This window comes from Heterobasidion irregulare (assembly GCF_000320585.1).
Source record: "Heterobasidion irregulare TC 32-1 unplaced genomic scaffold scaffold_07, whole genome shotgun sequence".
Lineage (NCBI taxonomy): Eukaryota > Fungi > Basidiomycota > Agaricomycetes > Russulales > Bondarzewiaceae > Heterobasidion > Heterobasidion irregulare.
The window spans coordinates 2,007,512-2,026,761 of NW_009258203.1; the positions used below are offsets into that span (position 1 = coordinate 2,007,512).

A 19,250-nucleotide genomic window follows, 5' to 3' on the forward strand; every position below is an offset into this window, starting at 1 on the left:
CCAACGTCCACCTCTTAGCTGAGTGATCAACGTTTCAGGGTGGGTTTTGTCTACTGCTTTCAATTGATGTAAGCAGGCCAATCTGACTCAACAGTCATAGTCACCGATCTCATCTAGCAACACACTCTCAGACCCCCGCGCAAATGAATCAGTTTGTGACGCTTCTACTCCCGTCGAGCGGATCCTTAACGAGATCTTACAGATATCTTTCAATATGTACCTTGAAAATGCTAATATAATGCCCTTTTATCCGTTACGCTGTTCGCTTTCAGTGAAGTTGATCCATGTCTGCAGGCTCTGGCAACAGATCCTGCTCAGCGCCCCCAATCATAGTCTCAAATCCCACCTAGATCTCAAAGATGGGCAAAGATTTTTCTAGAGTGATCTAGACCCCATCCAATCCACCTTCTCATCGTGTTCTCCTCAGAACCGTCGTCGTGGCAGACTGCATTGTTCCTCGGAGGATCGGTGGCGTGGCAGACCGCATTGTTCGTCCCAGAAATTCATCGCGTCTCATCGATGTGGATTATGGGATTGTCACTTCTTGTTTAATCATTCATCGAGATTATTACTCTTGACCATCCCTTACTGGATACCTTACATATCTGTGGATGTGGACTGATGACTGAAGAGGTCGTGGTACCTACCAATTTGACGGTCAACTCTCCCAAGCTGCGACATCTAGGCGTCAGAGGAAAATTTCGATCTCGCTTGGGTGTCCGACCTGGCACTGGCAATCTCGGAAAAGGTTAAGGTGACGTGGAACGGTGTTTCCGTGCTCAGAGCCGATGAGACCGAGGTCGAATAAATGACCAACAGTGACTTATGATTGATCATTGCTCTAATTGTACCCGAATACGTATTCGCCGTGTTTAGTGTGTTAGTCCATCATATCGCATCCTATGGTACGTATCCGGCTGATGACTGTCTGCTCCCATAGGAGCTCATCGTCGATCTGCATTCCCGTATGACCGTGTTCTTCCATGTACAAGTTCCAAACTTCCAGTCGCATCCAGTGACTTCTAAAGAAGGGCTGTGATCATGGTTTGTGTTGTATGATCATATATGTATATCTCGCCATACTTCTATTGTATGGTACACAAGCTGAAATCGAAATCTGAAAACAGGCTGTCACCCAAAGAACGCGTTTAGATATACAATGTTTGGAAACCTCCGGCAACACGCGTTCTGTGGTAGGCATGTGTACTATGGGAATGAGTAAGAGTAATTTGACTCCATTCCAACGGATGGCCGTCAATGACACCGAAACTAGCGAAAATCAACGCAGTCTCCTTTGTGTCTGAATAATTCTAAAGAATTGCACATACATACTGTCGTATTTTCTTTTGCTTTCGAATGTCTTTGGTGGCCATCATATGGTGTCACAAACCTAGATGGATAAAGGGCACCCAACGCTCGAAGGCTGCGTTTTCACATTCTGTGCGTAGCTTGATGACGGCTTGATGAAGAGCTTGAGCAGCTCCTGTAGTGCTGGAGCCCTTGCCAATAGTTTGGTCACCAAAAAGTTCAGCATAGAAGTGATCTGCGATGGTAGGCCCATCCTTATCTCTGATTGACCTGCATCATTACGCTCAGAAACGTGGCCCGAAGGAAGCGGGGGTACTCACCACATGGTGGCCACTGCGGTGCGAAACCCGGAGAATAGGAAGCTCGCCGCGAGGTGGATGACTTCATCAGGAAGTCTGTCGTCGCCCATCGCAGTTTGACATGCACTTAGAAAGATCAGCCACGCATTCGGCTTTGGTGTCGCAAGGACACGAGAAATTTTGAGCGGGCCGTCTTCCAAGAGAAGGCAGCTTTCGAGCGGATGCTTGGGATCTTGCTGGCCGTGACATGCAAAGTGAGCGATGGAGGCTTCCAGGAGACTGGCAGTGATCATTTCCACGGAAGAGGGAGCCCCGGGTATACCAAACGCGACCAGATATTCTTCAGGTACATGCTGCTGGATCTTATTCAACTCATCCTTAGCACAAGGCAACTGCCGATACCTAGAATTTGGGGGTTGTATAGTCACTACCATCTTGAACTGATCCTCCCTAGGTGGTGTCAGAGCAAGTAGAGAACTTAAAGTCGGTGTGTATGACGACACGATGTAATCAAGAGCATTCTCGGTCGACGGATGGTTTGGAGCATATATGCCAGCCGCATGAATTGGCAATAGTGCAAACGATCCGGTTTGGCACCACCACAGGCGCGGAGGAGTATTAGTTTTCTGCAAATAAATGGGAATGTACTAAGGTCTCAAAAGAATGGAACAAAAATCGACTCACCTTCACGGCCAAGTGTTGAATGACGGGCTTGACTACACATGTCCAAAGAATGGCTAAGATATCTCTGAAGACGTCGTCTGGTTCTTCAGAAGGACGTTTAGCTCGCCGCTTTGTGTTGTATGCCCGCTCGTCGGGATGCACTGATAAATCCGAGATGCGTCGGTATGCTTGGCCTTTCTCGACGAGGGCCTTCAGAGGTGCTTTCAACGTTTTCATGAAGGAATACATATCGAAGGAAAGCGCTGTTTTTAGTGAGCGGACAAGAACTTCTACATCCGCATGGGTGAGGCTAGGAAGCAAGATAGACTCCACGCCGGAGGACATGACGATCAGTGCGGAAGACGCAGTGTTGCCAGCGATGAGGATGACAACTGGACCATTGGATGCAGCCTTCTGTAGATCGACTAGTCTTTTATGACGTAAGAAATTGCGAAACCCTTCCACCCCCCTAGCCTCTGTAACTGCACGGAGCCAGTCCTCGTTCAGACGACGATATCGAACTTCTTCGGCTTCCATCATCATCACCTTTTGCGACTTGTCTGTGGTGAGTCTAGAGTTCTCCCGCTGAGAGCCCAGTTCGAGCGCACGCGAAATGTTCTCCAATTTCTGCGCCAGCGCCGGCTTGACGAGTCGAAGATCGTCTAACGGAGTACGAAGTTGCAGGGCTTGCGCCCAAAAAATGGCCCGACCTTCTTCAATGAGCTCTACTGCAACTGCTGGCTGGTCGGACCGTATAGCGCAAAGCGCAGCATCGCAAGCCAAGGTGCTATTCCCCGAAATTTGAGATAACACTTCATGTCGCGATGTTAAATCCAAGCCGAGCATCGCTATATGAGGCAAGAGCTGTATCGCAGTCCGAAATGCCTCCAACGCAGATGAGTGGATACCATCTGCATGGTAAGCCCAACGTCGCGCGACGACGAATCGTCTCAATGCACCTGCAGACTTACACGTCGCAGCAGCACGAAATGCTGCCATAGCATCGCCTAGATGATCTGATTTATGGGTTTGTGAATGTGAATGCAAAGACATCAGTACGTCCCCTAGAGTTCCTGCGTAGGTACATGTGGCAGGATCATCTGCTGGGAGTTTATGCACGCATTCGCGGCATGCCCGAAGGGCCTCGTCAAGATCACTGATATCGCCTGTGTTGTCAAACCTCCTAGAAAGAACCCTAGCCAACTCGTTGAGCGACAGGAGTCGATCGGGGTGTCCTGAGGGGCGAAGCTCCAATGCCTCCCGATGAAGACAGACAGTTTCATGCAAGTCGTGAATCTGACCTTGCTTATCAAAGCGCCTTGCAAGCGTGTTAGCCAGATTGTGAAGCAATCGCGGCCGATCAGGATCGAGCGGTGGTATCAGCAACAACGATTCACGATGCAATGAGACGGCTTGATCGATATCATCGAGCTGGCCAATTTTCCGAGATCGTTTGGAAAGAGCAGAACCAAGGACACTCATAGAACCTGGGCGACTGGTATGCTGTTTGGGTAGCTGCATCAGAGCAGCCCTGAACAATGCTATGGCTTCATTGAGGTCTACCTGTTGTCTTGTTTGGTCGAATCGAGCAACAAGAGCATTTGCAAGGTTTATCAGAGAGTACGGCCGCTCGGGATGTGGCGGAGGTAAGAGTAAACGGGCCTCGCGATGAAGAGATATCGCCTCATCGAGATCGTCTATTTGGCCTGTTTGTGTGAATCGTGTATCAAGAGCAGTGGCGAGATTGTTCAGTGAGTGTGATCGCATAGAGTGTGGTGCGGGGCGCAAAATAAGAGCCTCCCGAAGCAATTTGACAGCTTCGTCCAAGTCTGCCAACTCCCCCGTTCGACCGAATAGTGCGCCAAGGGTAGAAGCAAGGTTGCTCAGTGACATCGCTCGATCGGGATGAGGTATAGGTCGACGCTTCAGTGCGTCTCGGTGAAGTAAAAGTGCCTCGTGCAGGTCCTCGAGCTGACCCATCTGACCGTATCGCATGTCTAGAGTATTTGCAAGGTTGTTGAGGACCATGGAACGGTCAGGATGCGACTGAGATAGTAATTTGAGGACCTCGCGATTGATAGCGACTGCCTCTAACGAATCAGCGCGATGACCAGAGTTCTCGAATCGCGTGGTAAGGGCGCTCGACAGATTTATCATAAACTTGGTGCGGTTTGGGTCATGAGCTGACAGTAGAACGAGGGCTTGCCTGTACAGCCAAATGCCTGCGTCAAGATCTGAGGTTTGACCGTTTTGACGGAACGTAGCGACGAGCTCGCCAGCCCTGTAGCCCAACCCATACGCTTCCAATTGGTCTTCCTGGCCTATCATCTGTGATCCGTGATGTCGCGAGACTGCACTATAAAAATCTTGTGGCTGGCCAATGGCGCTGAATCGCGTGAGCAATGCTGCAACAAGTGACGAGGATGCTAGATGGTCGGAATGTGATGTAGGTTGGAGATGGAAGGATTTGCTGTACAACAGTGCCGCCTCGTAAGCGTCTTGTACTTGACCGGTGCAGCGAAAGCGTTCACTGAGCCCTTCGGCCAAGCCGACCAACGAGGCTGAGTATTTGGGATGCTGTGGACCGCGCAAACGAAGAGCATCACGATGCAAAGCAATAGCGAGATTGAGACTTGAGATCTCAGCAGCCTGATGGAATTCTGTCAAAGTAGCAGTCGCAAACACTACCATCTGCGACGATAGACGATCGTCTTCACTGATCGACTGTGAATTCTTTGGAAGCTTTCTGCCTCCAAAATAAACATCTGACTATTGTGGGACTCATGAAACATATAGACGTACCTGAACACACAACCGTACAGTACGTCTGTTTCAGACTTGAGGGAGCTCTTCCATGCCGCTAAGAATTCTCCGCGCAGGCGAATAGCCTCTTCTAGATCTGCAACCTGACCGATGCGATCGAATCTGGTTATGAGGGCAGTAGCAAGATGATGGAGCGATTCAGATCTACGAGGGTGAAGGCGGGGGCGCAATTGTAAGGATTCACGAAGGAAGTAGATGACGGTCTCAAGTGCCGATATTGGACCAGAATCCTTGCTGTTCGAGAGAATGGAGTTCGCAAGGTCGTATATGGCTTGCTCTTGATCCTCAATGACGTCCTGTAGAAGGTTAGTCTGGGTGAGGTTTTCGACATCAATGGATCTGAGGGGCATACATGAGCTTGAAATGCATTTCCATGAATCAGCTGTGACTAAACATGAGAAAATAAAGTGTAAAGTCAAAAACTCGCCATCCTGGCCGGGATCGCTAGGAACATAAGATGCTTGATCTAGATCTTCGGACATCCTTCATCCATGCAGGATTGCACTTGAGGGCGCGCCTTGAAGATTGTGTCCCAATATTCAATGGCCATGCAGCCCAGTGCGAATTAGAAATATGCAGATGTCAAGCGAACGATGTCAGAGTCGAATTCTGGGAGAGTCGTTGGGAAGTTGGGTTAATCCTCCCACGCTCACTTGTCGTAATTTTTGCGGGCCCAAGTTGATTGCTCTCATTCTCAACATGACCTCTTGCAGCCTCAGCCTCTTGCTCAACCAATATCGGCCAAACTCATTTCTCTGAGGGACTTCAGTTACCCGGATATTACCGTGACGTGTACACACATCAGCCGGAGATGGCCGGTTACAGCCGGAGATATCCGGTTGTCTCAGTACCCTACCTAGCACCGCGGCCCGGATCCCTCTGACGCGCCTGGTCAGCCGGATATCTCTGGCGCGCTGACCTCAGCATGCGGCCACTGCAGTCAAAATAGTGAAGCAAACATGGCAAGGTGGGGAATCGAACCTAACATCCCAAGGATCCAAACCACTATCGATCAGACAACATGACCACTACACCACGCTCCCTTGCATAAATATAAAGTCCACTCCACTAAGTACACACAGTATGAACAAGTGATTAACAAAAAACAATGACCGGCCAGAGACATCCTGCTGGGATACAACCGGTTTTTGGCCCTGTGATGCCAGATGAAAGCAATGAAGGGCCGGAAACATACAGCTCAACGCACCTGTAGAGAAAATTACATAATAAGAGACATCTTCACGTATCGAATAACTCAAAACCCTACCTCACGCTTATCGTACTCCCACTTGGGCATTACAACTTACCACTCGACACTCTACACTCCAGATAGGAATGGCCGCTCTGACGTTTATATTGGCGCGCAATCATCTAAATAACATGAATCCTTTTTGAAAACTCCACAAAGCCGTTGTGACGAAGCCGCAAATACCGGGCCGCCTGTCTGATGCAAAGCTTAATTTCAACTCCAAACGCTGAACGTAGCACTTACTTGCGTGCATAGGCCGAGAGCCCAGCCGTTCCCCCCCCCGACGTTACTCGACTCCTCCATAACTCTTCATGGTAGTCGAAGAAGCGTAAGATCCGACACATCTCTTCTTCGACCAACATGAGCTGCTCTTGCCACCGCGTTTTTAGCGCGCTTCGACGGAACCAATGCACCTTCAACACTAAATGACCATAAGTGATGAGGCTGACATGATACAGGGATAGAATGCACTCACTCTCCTCACAGTATTGCCGGATTTCTTCATTCTGGCCCTCGACAAAGTGGAAGTCCGACCAGATCCAGGACGGCTGTCTCTTGCTATCTCCCAGTTGTTGATCCACGGTATATACAGTAAAGGGGACGACGTCGGAGACTTGGAGTTCCCTATACGTGGGGTCTTCTGGCGAGAGACCGAGACTCACGAGTTTGCTACGCGCAAGCCTGTACCTCGATGCTGCAGCATCGACGGCCAGCTTGTGATTTTTTATCTTGAGGTTCGCGCGCGTGTTGTGGATCTGACCAGAACCTGCCCGTTTCTCCTGCTTCACCGCATAGGACGTTATGACGTGAGCCCTCAAATCATCGAGGGCGTCGTTGGCTTGCCCTTGTCATAATCGCCTCTCGACCTCTGCAGCCTGGGACATAGCACTATGGGTGGTGATCGCTAAAGCATAATCGGACGGCAGGTTGACAGCCATGGCTTGGACCCTGTGCCACGCTGCACTCCTCAACGATTGGCTCGCTACGGTGCTGGGCCGCTCTGTGTGTAATGAAGCAGCATTACGTTTTGCCGAGTGTGGACGAGCACCTGCTTCGTCGTGTGCCGTGTGCTTTTCTTGTTCGATCAGCGGCCCGCGAACATTAAATTTGATGGACGAGCAGTTCACTGCGTCACTATCGTTCATGGCTTCATGAATCGCGGGCTGAACATATTGTTCGTGTAGTGCACGCCACGTCTGATGTCGTGTCATAAAGCGGTGTCCCAGCTCCGAGTCCTCTAGCAACTTCTCGTCAGCCAACTCCAACTCGTTCAGAAGATCCTCCCTGCATTCAATGAATCAGACCAGGACACCCAGATGACAAGGATGTGACTCACCTGAGCTTTTGCAACTCCATACCCTCCGCAACTGCTCCCACCATCCCTGCGCCCATGGCATCTACACCGTCTCCACGCCTCTGCAGCAAGCTTAACGCTTGTCTCTGAGTGAGCCCTGCAGAGGGGTCAGCGAGTCGTTTAACGCAGCCCACTTGAGTGACGGACCTTTGTCGTTCCGTGGCTCATACGGGTTGTGCAAGGTATCGTGCTGTTTCATGTCCACCACCTTCTCTAGCCAATTCTGTTCCTCGACCTTCCATTGAGCCAGAGTCCCAGGCTCGATTTGAGTTTCCAAGCGCTGCAGTGCATCCTTCGCCCTGACGTACTCCGTACGCGCTTGGTCATACTTCTTCGATGTGGCCTTCACTGGTGTGGGCACATGAGGGTTAGACTGAGGATAGATAGATGCACAGGTCCACACCTACCGATGCTGTGGGTTCGTCGCACATTCATGTCTGAGTGGTGATCATTGATGACGTCGTGACGATGTCCTGAGGTCATCTCACGAGTGCTGCCTCCGATGTCATTCAAGATCGCCCAGATTCGTTCAGGGGCCTCGCCATCCGTCATCCCCACGCCGGGCAACCAATGGTATGAGAACTTATACCGACATGACGCTTTGTGCGCCGGGAGATGAAATTTCCCGACAGCTGCCACTGTGGTAGGGAATCGAGCCCCAGATACAGCTGGAAGGTGCCCTGTATTATCGCCCATCCATGCCATTCGTTTGTCGAAGTGGATCCGATACTGACAATTGATGTCGTAGCCTGAGACGTGCAAGCGCAGTTCCATCCAACGCTTCAAGCCAGATGCCATCGCGAAATCAACATTGGCAAATCTGGAGAGTGGTGACATCAATCTAGGGCATAATTGCTAAGCGCACTTCAGGGCATACCTTTCCCCCTTTTGTAGGTCTACCCCTCCCCCCGGCAACACGAACATGTGTCGGGCACAGGAAAGACCGACTGTTCCGGATACCTTACCCCAATACCCTCCATAGCCCATGGCTCCAAACTGATGGCACGTAGACGGCTGGAGCACGAAATCAGACAGAGCGGGACCGCCATGATAGATCAGTGCCGTACCTCGCGTTCCATCGGTCCCAGTAGTTTCTGATATGCCTCAAAGTCTCCCTCATGCGCGAAATAGCCCGTGCCCAAGGTCAGAGGGAAGTCGTTGGGATCCAAGGGCTTGATCTTTTGGTTCTGGTGAAAATTGCCATCAATCGTGTGGAAAAGTGCATCCAAGAAGCTGTTTTAACCGTCAACTCTCTGCGACGTGACATATAGAATTGCAAACACAGATACCTCTGCGAGTGAGGTCGCTCACGCCAATTGGGCGCCATGTTGATGTCGGGCTGCGGGCAAGCGGGACAGAGCACTGCCAAACTGCCGATGGTCATGTTGCGAGCTGGAGCCTGGCCGGCGCGTTTCACGGCGACTAGGTACGTCCACTCTCGCATTGTGATCAATAATTCCCGGTAGCGATCCTGGCCCGGCCCGTCAATTTTCAGGAGCTCCGGATAAAGAGATATTGCTCACCGGTGTAGAGTCAGGAAATACATTATCTGTTTTGCGCCTGAGGTACCTCATGAAGTCGTGGGCTGTGATCTGCGATTGCAACGCCAGCAGGTGAAAACTCTTCAGAACCTGGACGGTGAACGCCGTCCTCGGCTTCTCCCACGACCCCGGAAATAAGCCACAACGGAGGAGCTGGAGAGAATCCGGCGTTGCGAGACTGGTATGATGATGAAGGCATTCGCAAAAGTGAATTAGGATGATGGAGATGCCGTGTTCATGGACGATCGTCATTTCTCGAGGACCATTGATTGCTATGGGGCACTTCTGGCTGTCATGTCCTAGGTGCAACCGCAACCCAAGGTCTGCCAGACACTTTTTTTCCCAGAAGCCTTTCTCATCCGTCCACTGCTCGATGCGATGGAAAGGCATGGACTCATGAGTGGAAATCATGCACGACTGGCAGTATTGATGTGTACGCAAGCATTCCACACATCGATAAACAATGAGAGGGCTCCTTGCGTGCCCAGATCCTTGAGGACACCGCGAACATCGCATGTCAGGCGGGGGCGCCTCGACGGCCAATAGCTCGCAGAATGCCAAGGGAGCCCATTCGTCCATGAATTGAGTCATCCTCACAGAGGGTGCCTGCGACAAATCCTGTCAGTGTGTGATTGCATGAAATGCGCATCACCCTTACAATTGTGTTGCTCTGGCGTTTCGGCGGCGTGTCGATGCTCGCCTCCATCATCTCGTATTCTGTGTTGTGAGGTCCATGGAGAGCCCCGGGCTCGGGCAGAGATTCCCAGGTGGGCGTGCCGGGAGCTGCAGGGAGTAGATGGACGCCTCTCATGGCAGCCCATGGGTCACACTTGGCATCCGAGGAGAGGCCCGTGGACGTCTGGGTCAAGGAATGTTGAGCGCCGCGATCCGACGTAAATCGGATCCTTTTGGAAGGCGATCTCTGAGTAGAGGAACGTGATGGCATCGCAGTGTTGTCTGGCCCTCAAGTGAGCCGCTCGGTTGTCGTCTCAACGTCATGAAGATACGTACTGTGGTGCGAGATTGCATGTAAGGGAAGCAGGAGAACCCACGGATGTCCTGTCGACGGGGCTCGCTGGCGGTCGTGCCGTCAATAAGGCGTCCTAGTACTTGCGAAAAATGTTTGAGGAATCAATCGCGTGGGGGGGCTCGCCCGTGTCGGTGAGACGAGTTTCACTCAACTCGTCGACAACGGAACCTCAACGTCCGTGAGACGGAGGCAGGATTTCGCGCCCGAAAGGCGGAAAGCCGTTGCGACGAAGCAGAGGAAGAGGAGGTGATCGTCCGCGTAGACAGTGTTGAGGTGAGAGCCTTGTCAAATCCTTGTGAAGTCTGTAAGGAAGTAAGTTTGGAGCGCTGAGGATCAACGAAAGATCGTACTGGATCCAAACTGGTGGAATGTCAGCGTCGGGGTTGGCAGCGATACAACGAATAGGGGGGAAGGAGAGAGGAGCTGACCTGACAGGAGCAATAGCACACCTATCGGTCTGAAATGGTGGACGTTGGACTTCGACAAAATTTTCCTCGTGCCATGCAGCACGTGCAAGCTATTTGTCATCATCGCGGCGCTCTGGGGGCCAACCCTAACCACTCCCTCACACACGGCGATTCAACAATCGATTTGCTTCCGTTCCCCACACTGGAGTGCCCCTGATCTCGCTCACCGTCGTCCTCCTCACCTCCTATACTGCCGCGCCCCAACCACGGCCACTCACTTGTCCTTCCCGGCATCGACCTCCACCACCCAAGCATTCCCAAGCCCCTTGAGTACAACCGCCGCGCCGTGTAACCTAATCTCAGGTGAGTCCTCTATCGGCGCCCTCGCCGCCTGCATTTCCTCACTCTGTGACATTCATCTCAGAAGCTAACCCAGGGGCGGTCAGCCAATCCCTCAGCATTTTGACCTCAACTGCTCCCCCGGACGGTAAGCAAACAGTGTTCGTCGTCTTCACCCGTGACTCAACCAGTTTATGCAACATATAAGCCAACGCCTCAAGCCTTGGCCTCCCTTCAAAGCCGACCTGTGCCGACTCTCCCTGGACCCCCCTGTACCCGTCATTGCAAGTCTCCGCCTTTCGGGCGCGAGACACCACCTCTGTCTTTCGGACGTGAGGTAGCCTGACGGGCACCGACTCACCGACCCACGCACCCACGTGCACCCTCCGCAAGCTCTGGAGGCGGATTATCCTCCTGGCAGCCTCAGGAAGCCTTCAACAACGTCCTAACCTAACCCGATCAGGAATTCCGAGGAAGCCCTCGCGCGTCACACAACTAACCTTTTGCAAAATAAGGTAGGCCCACTTGTGATGCGAGTTCTAACCTGCATTGATTCATGATCAATTGCAGAACGCTCTCTCGTGAGAGAGTATACCCTGTGTCCTATGATGGCAGATCCCAATTCCACGTAAGTGCGTGGTGAATAACGTAGTGAATGAGGACTCACCGGTATCGTACAGCGATTACAACCCGACGCCCTTCACCTCTATGGCGCAGGTGCTCGCCCATCGCCAGCCTTTGACGGAGGGCATCGTGCTGGCGCACAATGACTGCCTCACTTTGGCGCCCTTTCCCAACAGCAATGGGGGCGTGTGGATTTCGTCGCCCAATGTGGAATTCGTCCCAGAACTTCCCATGCATCGTCGAGGCCAACCCCTTCGGTTCTACGCCGATGGAATGCTGGGCGCCTTCGAACATGTCAAGTGGCCGCAAGTCTTCGATGAGCAGGAGCCGCACACCCTGGCGGCGCCGGGGAACCCGGACCTGATGTTCAATCTCAAATTCCAGGAAAATCCATTGCTCGACTTGAAGTGCACGCTACCGGATTTCCAGCATCCGGCCATCGCCTGGGAAGGCCTCGAGGACTCCGACTTTGTTGTGTCTCTTCACCTGCCCCACGAGGACGTCGGTTTCCTGGCTCCACCCCTACACGGACGCTTGTGGTCAGCGGCCAACGAAATCATTGTGATGGTGCTTAAGGTGGTGGATACGGAGCTGGACAGCATGTTTGCACACCGAAGTGATCGAGAGCAGTACACGGAGCGCCGCAAACATTATGTTCTGCGGGAAATTGACTACCTTCGACGCGCTTGCTCTCGTCTTCAAGAGACCCCCATGTCTTACTTCGACGTGGTGTTGTGGTATCGAGACACCCAACGCCTCATTCTCGGATTGCGTGCGTGGTTAATCTACATGACGATTATCAAGCCACGCCTGGACAACCCGGAGTTTGCAGACTATGACAACGTACTGCCGCTCCGAGGGGTGTTCACGAAAAAAGAATCAATCGTGCACACCATGCACCGGTGTGGAGTGCCAGTGTGGTGGGTGCGCCCTTTGCACACCCTCACGACACGGACGACCATTATTCGTGTTCATGAGCCGATCTTGCCGATCATCCATTTCAGCTCGGAGACGGTGATGTCTCATCGTGGTCGCCAGTTGGTTGCACCGGACTTCATTGAGGCCAAGATTCTCGATGAAAGTTTACAGGGTTTCGGGGACATGCTTCGCCGATACAGCCTCACAGGCAAGCCAACCGTTCGACGCGCCGTTCCTGTTCTTGAGGTCGATCGTCAAGGACTAGAGGATCACATGATAGAAGAAGATACGGAGGCTGGGATGGCTGAGATCCAGCGAGGTCCGTGGGTCATTTGTGGGTGATAACAATCGAGACTGACCATGTGCCTACCAGATGACCATGTGGCCGGGGGCTCTCCAAGTGGTGCGTCATATGCCCTCATATGGATTTTCCGATGGCCCGATCTGACAGCCCGATGTAGACTCCCGAAAGAAGAGAAAGGGCCCCCGAAAAGGGCACCGGCGAGCCCCTCAAGCCACACGTCCGCCGGGCAACCGCCCGCATTGGATGTGTGAAGTAGCGAGTCCATGGAACGTCATTCTGGACGCGGCACCCGCACTGGCCAAACCGGATTCGAAGCGAGCCCTCACGTACATACTCCCTCCCTTGCATCTGTTCTTTGCCGAAGGCGACGCGCATGCCCAGAAGGTCCAGAACTGGCTGCGCATACGGGAATGGTGCCTGTTTAAGGCTTATGCCAATGTGGACCAGGCACCAGTGTTGATGACAGCCGCGCAATGGCGTATTGCGCTGGAGGGACGGTACTTTGCCGTACATTATCCTAAGGATGCGGCGATTCAACCCCAATCATCTCGCGAGGATATCGCATGTTTGCATGAAGCCCCGGAGGGTACCACCAGTCTGGGGAAGCGCGGGCGGGCAGATGCGCGGTCGGGCGACGGGGCGCAATTGAACACGACGGATAGGCGTCGGCTCCGGCGACTTATGGAGCGGGTGGACATACACGTTCGATTCGGCGTGCATGGTGGATTTAGCCCATATGTGCCTGACGACACCCCTCTGCCCAAGTGGGAGAAGAAGCCCATCGATTTCCATCAGGCCTTGGTGGACAAACGCCTGTGGGCGACATTGACATGGGAGATATCGGTCACGATGTTCCGCCTCGAGCTATTGGCACTCGACCAGGAGGTGGTACCAGACTTGTACAATCTGGCCAAGACCAAGCTCCGTCGTCCGCGCCACTTCGACATCATGAGCATATGGAACGACGAGTGCAGAGTGTGGGAAGAACCAGGGAAGGATTCCCAGGACTGGCTTACCTCGCCAGAGTGGAGAGTGCGGCGGGCAGCCATCGGTCGAATGCTGTTCGCGCTAGAGGCTTGGCCGATTGAGGAGCCCCGTCTCCCACGGTGGGATGAGCGCAAAGAGCGGCAGGACACGTTTGCAGAACTTGAGAAGGAGGTAGTATTGTACTACTGCCGACGTTTCTATTCCCTTCGAGGGCGATCCCCGACATTTCCACTCATGCGACCTTATTGGCTTCCCCCCACCAAAACCGTCCTATATTAGCGTTTCTACCTCCTCCACAAGATTTCATGTCAGCTTATTTACAGTGTATCAAGGACTTAAATTGTATAGTTCTGTTTCGCATTTGTTCGCCATGAAACATGCCGCGTAGATTGGATCACAAGAGAGCATTGCAAAACATCTCCCAAGAGTGATACGGAAACGCGGGAGAGTCGTCCTACCGGGCAGCGATGCTGACAAAATTTTCTGTAGTCGTCTGAGTCATGCCTATAAAATCTGGGTGTGCGACTCGCAAACAGGACCTTCCTCTCATCCTCCACCATGGCTATCAGGAAATGGCTGTCCTGTGAAAAGGAACTCATCCGCACCGTGTTCATCAGCCCCACGGCCCGCGAGATACTCCAGAACTCCAGCAAAGGGGCATTGAAGCGTGTTGCGGGCCTCATCACCACACGCTACAAAGAGGCTTTCAACAGACCTTTCGCGGCCGAAACCACCGCGGAGTTTGCAGTACGACAAGCTGCCGAAAAGCGGCCCCATCGTCGACATCTACTTGTCAAACGAGTGGCTGAGTCGGAGGCTGAGTGTGATAGCCGTTTGGAAGGGGTTTCCACCGTGAGTTCTTACGAAGAGGGCGAGTGTCCGCGCTTGACTGATGACTATTCAAGCGCATTTACAACTGGTGCAAAGCGCACAGCGAGAATCGCAAGTCCGCCCCTGTTGTAGTGGTGCAGCCGGTAATCACAGGCGTCGTGAGGAACTACACCGCGCGCTCGTTGTTCAAGGCTGATCACCCCAAACGCCCGGAGGCGGTGGCTGGAGAATCCGTGGGACAGTGGTCGACGCGCGTCACCGTAGCATTCGACACTCTCACGGGTGAGGAAGTCGCGGAGCTGGAGGAACAGGCATTGCTGCTTAACTCGACACGCAAGGAGGCCGCTTCTGCGCCGCGCAGTGAATACTTACGTGGCAAGTGAGTGAGACTTTTCGTGTGGATTGGGATCGTCACTCAGTACATGCGATTTGCGGAATCGTGCACCTCAGGAAAGCCAAGAACATGCCCACGACAATTAAAAAGACGATGGAACATTGGTATGAGGAAACTGGATGGGTGGGGATGGTGATGATGGGGGGCATCGGCATCAATGGTGATATCAACGCGCACGTGTGAGTCCCCCACGCCCGATGGACCATACAATGTCATTAATAAGGATGCAGCGAATGCACTGGTGTGGATGCCGATTCAAAAAACTTTGAGCGGGCGTTCACGAGCAAATCGGGAGTTTCAAGGCAGCGTTTGCATAGTTTGTTTTGGGCATTCCTGGAAAGCATTTATGATCGTGAGTAGCTGGTCGTCTCGGGCTGATAATGACTGACAACCTTTGATAGGGCTTCCAAGCGAAGGTGTGCGCTCTTCTATTGCGGCGGGTTCATCTGCGGCGGACGCGTCGATTGCCGCAGCATCACCTGAGGCGGACTCCTCGAATGGCGCACTATCGGTGGTCAACAGCTCAATTGCCGTAGCGTCACCGGAGGGGGAGCACTCGAATGGCACACCATCCGAGGCGCACAGCTCGATCGCCGCAGCGTCACCGGAGGGGGAGTCGGGAGATTTTTGGCCAGGCGAGGTGGACGGCAGTGCTGCTGAAGTGAGGCCTTGGATGGAGCCTGGCCCTGCACAGACGAGCGACTCAGTAGACGGCGCGAAGACGGTTGGGATGGGTTCCCTGCCAGAGCCCCATGGCCAAGTAATCTCTGAGATGGGATTAAAGATTTTGGCACAACGCTGTGTGGCCGCTCAAAATGAAGACGGGCCCGGCTTGGTCGCCCACTCTAGTTTACCACACACACTTCCCGGGGTGCACGCTGCTGATGAGAACGTGCAAGGCGATGATACGGCATCAGAGTCGTCTGGAGGGTTGCACGACCCCAGCGTCGTCGGTGAGTTGGGATCAGCAGTCACTCGAGGACAAGACACGAGCATGCGCGAGCCGGCGCTGCGGGTCGATGGAGATGTGGGTCGTGGGCGTGGGCGTGGGCGTGGGCATGGGCGTGGGCGTGGGCGTGGGCGTGGGCGTGGTCAGATTGGCGGGCGTGTGGGGACGATCAATGCTGCTAGGGCGGATGTCAGCAGTATGGGGATAGACACATCGGACGAGGACGAAGGCGGGGGTGTGGAGAGTCATGCGGGCGCACCTCGTGTGCGGTTTGTTGGCCCGGTTGAGAGTGTAGTGGGGAGCACGCAATCGCCGGTGATTCCACAGGGAGTTGAAGGACGACCACGCTGTCGCGCTCGCACATTGTTAGGCATCAAATAGTGATGGTAGAATGGAGGGCAGAATATCTGACTAGAAGAAAGAAAAGAGAAACAACCTGGAAGGGACAGGACATTTAATTCCGATTTTCTACATATTTTTCGAGTATTTTACCACTTAAACTTGATTTCCTATCCCTTTTCATACTTATAATTCGCTTTTGGGACAGATTCCAGAGCCTAGGGTCTATTTCAGAAAGGGCTAGACCATGGCAAGACAATAAGGAATGGAAAGAAAGCAGTGGAATCTGGTAGAATAGAAGGGAGCTTTAGTAGAAGGATGGAGAATGTTTAGGAAAGGGGCAAGGTCTAGGGCATTCCAAGCTGAAAGGAGGGGAAGGTTCTGAGCAGTTCTGAAGGAAGCTGAAGGAATATTCTACCACATTCTGAGCCTTTCTTTTACTTTCCTTTCTGTTCCTCTGCTTTCCTCCTAATTCTTTTTATTTCTACAGCATTCTTTGTGACTCACAATGACTCTACTCAGCCTGTATATACTAGGAAGGAGATTCCCACTTGAAATAGTATATAAGGAGGCTGAATGTCCTGCTTCAGGCAGAGACCATCTCTCCCTCTTACTTTTACTCAGTCAGTCAGTGCCAGTCAATAAGTTCTTTGAGTGATATCAGTTGGAGATAAGCTGCAAGACTTGTAGGGATACTAGACGAACTAGTAGCTCGCCTTCAATCTGTGTAGCACCTCAGCAACTTGAATCACAAAGTTCTTAAGCCTCTCCTCTTTATTCTCAACGTTTACGGAGTATTGTCTTTGTTAGTGGTCCGGCACCACTTCAGAAATTCGCTAAATAGCTCAGGATATTCTCATCATTGCCTATAACTGTGACCAACATCTGTGTATCGTGCCAACACCAGAAGGTATCATCTAGAACAGCAATCAAACGAACACTAGGTACATCCGGAAAAACAGGAAACCCCGATCGTATCTAGGGGAGAAACCATTCCTCACCGCGACATAATTGGAGCCCACCGCGAGGGGGTATTGTTGCCGACATTCTAGGCTATATACCTTCACATCGTTGAGGTATTTTCACACAGAAACTATTATTTTATCGAATATTCTTTGGTCACTAGTCAGTCATCAATACATTCATCATGTCTCAAGGCTTGCAACCTCCCACAATGGGTGGTGGTCATAACATCACTACAGCACCTACCAACCCCATCATCAATACCGCAGAATCCATTCTTACCCTACCTCTTGTTGGAAACAAGAAAGCACCGAAGAAGTTCACTGGAGATTACAGAGAAGTCTCAAGGTTTATCAGACACTTTGAAAGGTTGTGCCAACAACATGACATCACTTCAGACCAAGACAAGTGCGAGACTATTAGACTCTACTGCTCTACAAGTGTTGTTGAGTTCATTGAAGGATTGAAGTCATTTATTGATGGACAGTGGGATGCATTGAAGAAGGATCTAGAGAAGTACTATGATGCTGCTCTCTATACTCAGCGTTTCAAGAAGAAGGATCTTACAGAGTTTGTGAAGAAGACCAAGTACAAGCGTATGGGAGACCTAGCAGCATGGTGGAGATATGCTAGAGATTATATCAAGATTGGTGGATGGTTAAAAGGAAAAGGTAAGATTACTGAAGATGAATTGAATACTTACTTCTGGGCAGGTATTGGACGTGGTCTGCGGTCTAGGATTGAAGCAAGACTGCTTGCATCTCAGCCCACTAGGGATAACTCTAAACCCTATCTTATGAAGGAGGTATCAGATATTGCGGAAAAAATTCTGCAGAGAGAAAAATTCGACGAGTATGTGGAATCGGATGACAGTGATGAATTTGGAACAGATTGGTCTGGCGATTCAGAATCTTCAACAGAAGAGAGCACAGATGAGGATATCAGGGTAGTCGAGGCAAGGAAAGCCAAAGCAGAGAGGAAGAAGAAGGAAAGTAGGAAGAAGGTTAGATATGAGAGGGAGCATCAAAGTCGCATGAAGGAACCAAGAAGTGGGGAAGAGCGCAGACCAAAAAGAAGAGGTACACCACCTCCTTCTGCTGCGAAACTAAGACAGAGTGAACAACAGGACGAGATTGAAGAACTCATCAAGCAAATGAGCAAGATGAACATCAATGATCCAACTTATGGCTTAGTCTATTATAGGGCATTAAAGCTTGATCCAACAGTTGCGGCAGTCGTGCGGGCTCCTAGATTAGATACACCTCCACCATCAATCTTGCCAGATCGTAGAGCTCCTGCTAGAGAAGCACCACCCCATATGATGTCAGGAATTTCTCAGCCAAATTTCCCACCTGCTAGACCACCAATCTCTGAAATGATTTGCTTTGGCTGTGGTGAAAAGGGCCATGGAATTTCAAACTGTGCTAAAGTTGCAGAACTAATCAAGGATGGAATGCTTGCTAGGGATAATGGAGGAAGACTTACTCATGGAAATGGAGCAAGAATCCAAAGATTCAATGGGGAATTCATTATTCAAGCTGCTGAACGCGAAAGGAATCGATCAACTAGAAGTAATCTGATCACCATTGATGGAGGTTCAAGCACACCCAATCATCATTCCTATCACACAGCAAGGTTCACTTCAGATCTGGATTCAGAATTTGATTCAGACGCAGGTTCAGAGGATGAAATCTATATGGTACAGCAGACAGAAGGCAGCTTATGGGATGTATATCCAGTCGAAAGGACAGAGAAGACTCTGCACAAGAAAAGAAAAATGGAGTTTGACGGAGTATACCCACCACCCAGAAATAAATCTCAAGCTAAAGAGAAACAGAAAGAAAAGGAAGAAATTCCTAGGCCGATCGAAGTAACTAGAATTCCTGGAGAAAAGGTTGGTCATCCTCAGAGGTGGAAAGGTAAGGAAC

General features: G+C 51.6%; 5 protein-coding genes across 5 annotated transcripts; 3 read left to right on the plus strand and 2 right to left on the minus strand.

Moving 5' to 3' along the window:
* Window positions 1-1,382: 1,382 nt before the first annotated feature.
* Window positions 1,383-5,443, minus strand: HETIRDRAFT_322489 (uncharacterized protein; the record flags this gene model as incomplete). The annotated part of the gene is made up of 4 exons (XM_009550344.1): window positions 1,383-1,578; window positions 1,629-2,233; window positions 2,292-4,910; window positions 5,177-5,443. 4 exons carry the CDS (start codon window positions 5,441-5,443, stop codon window positions 1,383-1,385), a joined length of 3,687 nt encoding a protein of 1,228 aa, XP_009548639.1.
* A 1,747-nt stretch (window positions 5,444-7,190) lies between these two features.
* HETIRDRAFT_419700 (uncharacterized protein) lies at window positions 7,191-10,183 on the minus strand (the record flags this gene model as incomplete). Its single annotated transcript, XM_009550425.1, has 9 exons — window positions 7,191-7,626; window positions 7,679-7,793; window positions 7,844-8,044; window positions 8,104-8,516; window positions 8,574-8,710; window positions 8,764-8,929; window positions 8,986-9,167; window positions 9,220-9,843; window positions 9,896-10,183. The coding sequence occupies 9 exons, from the start codon at window positions 10,181-10,183 to the stop codon at window positions 7,191-7,193; spliced, it is 2,562 nt and encodes an 853-aa protein (XP_009548720.1).
* Window positions 10,184-11,618: 1,435 nt separating this feature from the next.
* On the plus strand, window positions 11,619-14,125 carry HETIRDRAFT_171390 (uncharacterized protein; the record flags this gene model as incomplete). The annotated part of the gene is made up of 4 exons (XM_009550345.1): window positions 11,619-11,641; window positions 11,694-12,874; window positions 12,929-12,958; window positions 13,017-14,125. 4 exons carry the CDS (start codon window positions 11,619-11,621, stop codon window positions 14,123-14,125), a joined length of 2,343 nt encoding a protein of 780 aa, XP_009548640.1.
* A 279-nt stretch (window positions 14,126-14,404) lies between these two features.
* On the plus strand, window positions 14,405-16,401 carry HETIRDRAFT_321477 (uncharacterized protein; the record flags this gene model as incomplete). Its single annotated transcript, XM_009550346.1, has 5 exons — window positions 14,405-14,698; window positions 14,752-15,056; window positions 15,128-15,250; window positions 15,302-15,423; window positions 15,473-16,401. The coding sequence occupies 5 exons, from the start codon at window positions 14,405-14,407 to the stop codon at window positions 16,399-16,401; spliced, it is 1,773 nt and encodes a 590-aa protein (XP_009548641.1).
* Window positions 16,402-17,533: 1,132 nt separating this feature from the next.
* On the plus strand, window positions 17,534-18,028 carry HETIRDRAFT_53850 (uncharacterized protein; the record flags this gene model as incomplete). The annotated part of the gene is made up of 1 exon (XM_009549663.1): window positions 17,534-18,028. A coding segment is annotated over one exon (495 nt), but the record flags the coding sequence as incomplete, so codon positions are not given.
* Between the last annotated feature and the right edge of the window lie 1,222 nt (window positions 18,029-19,250).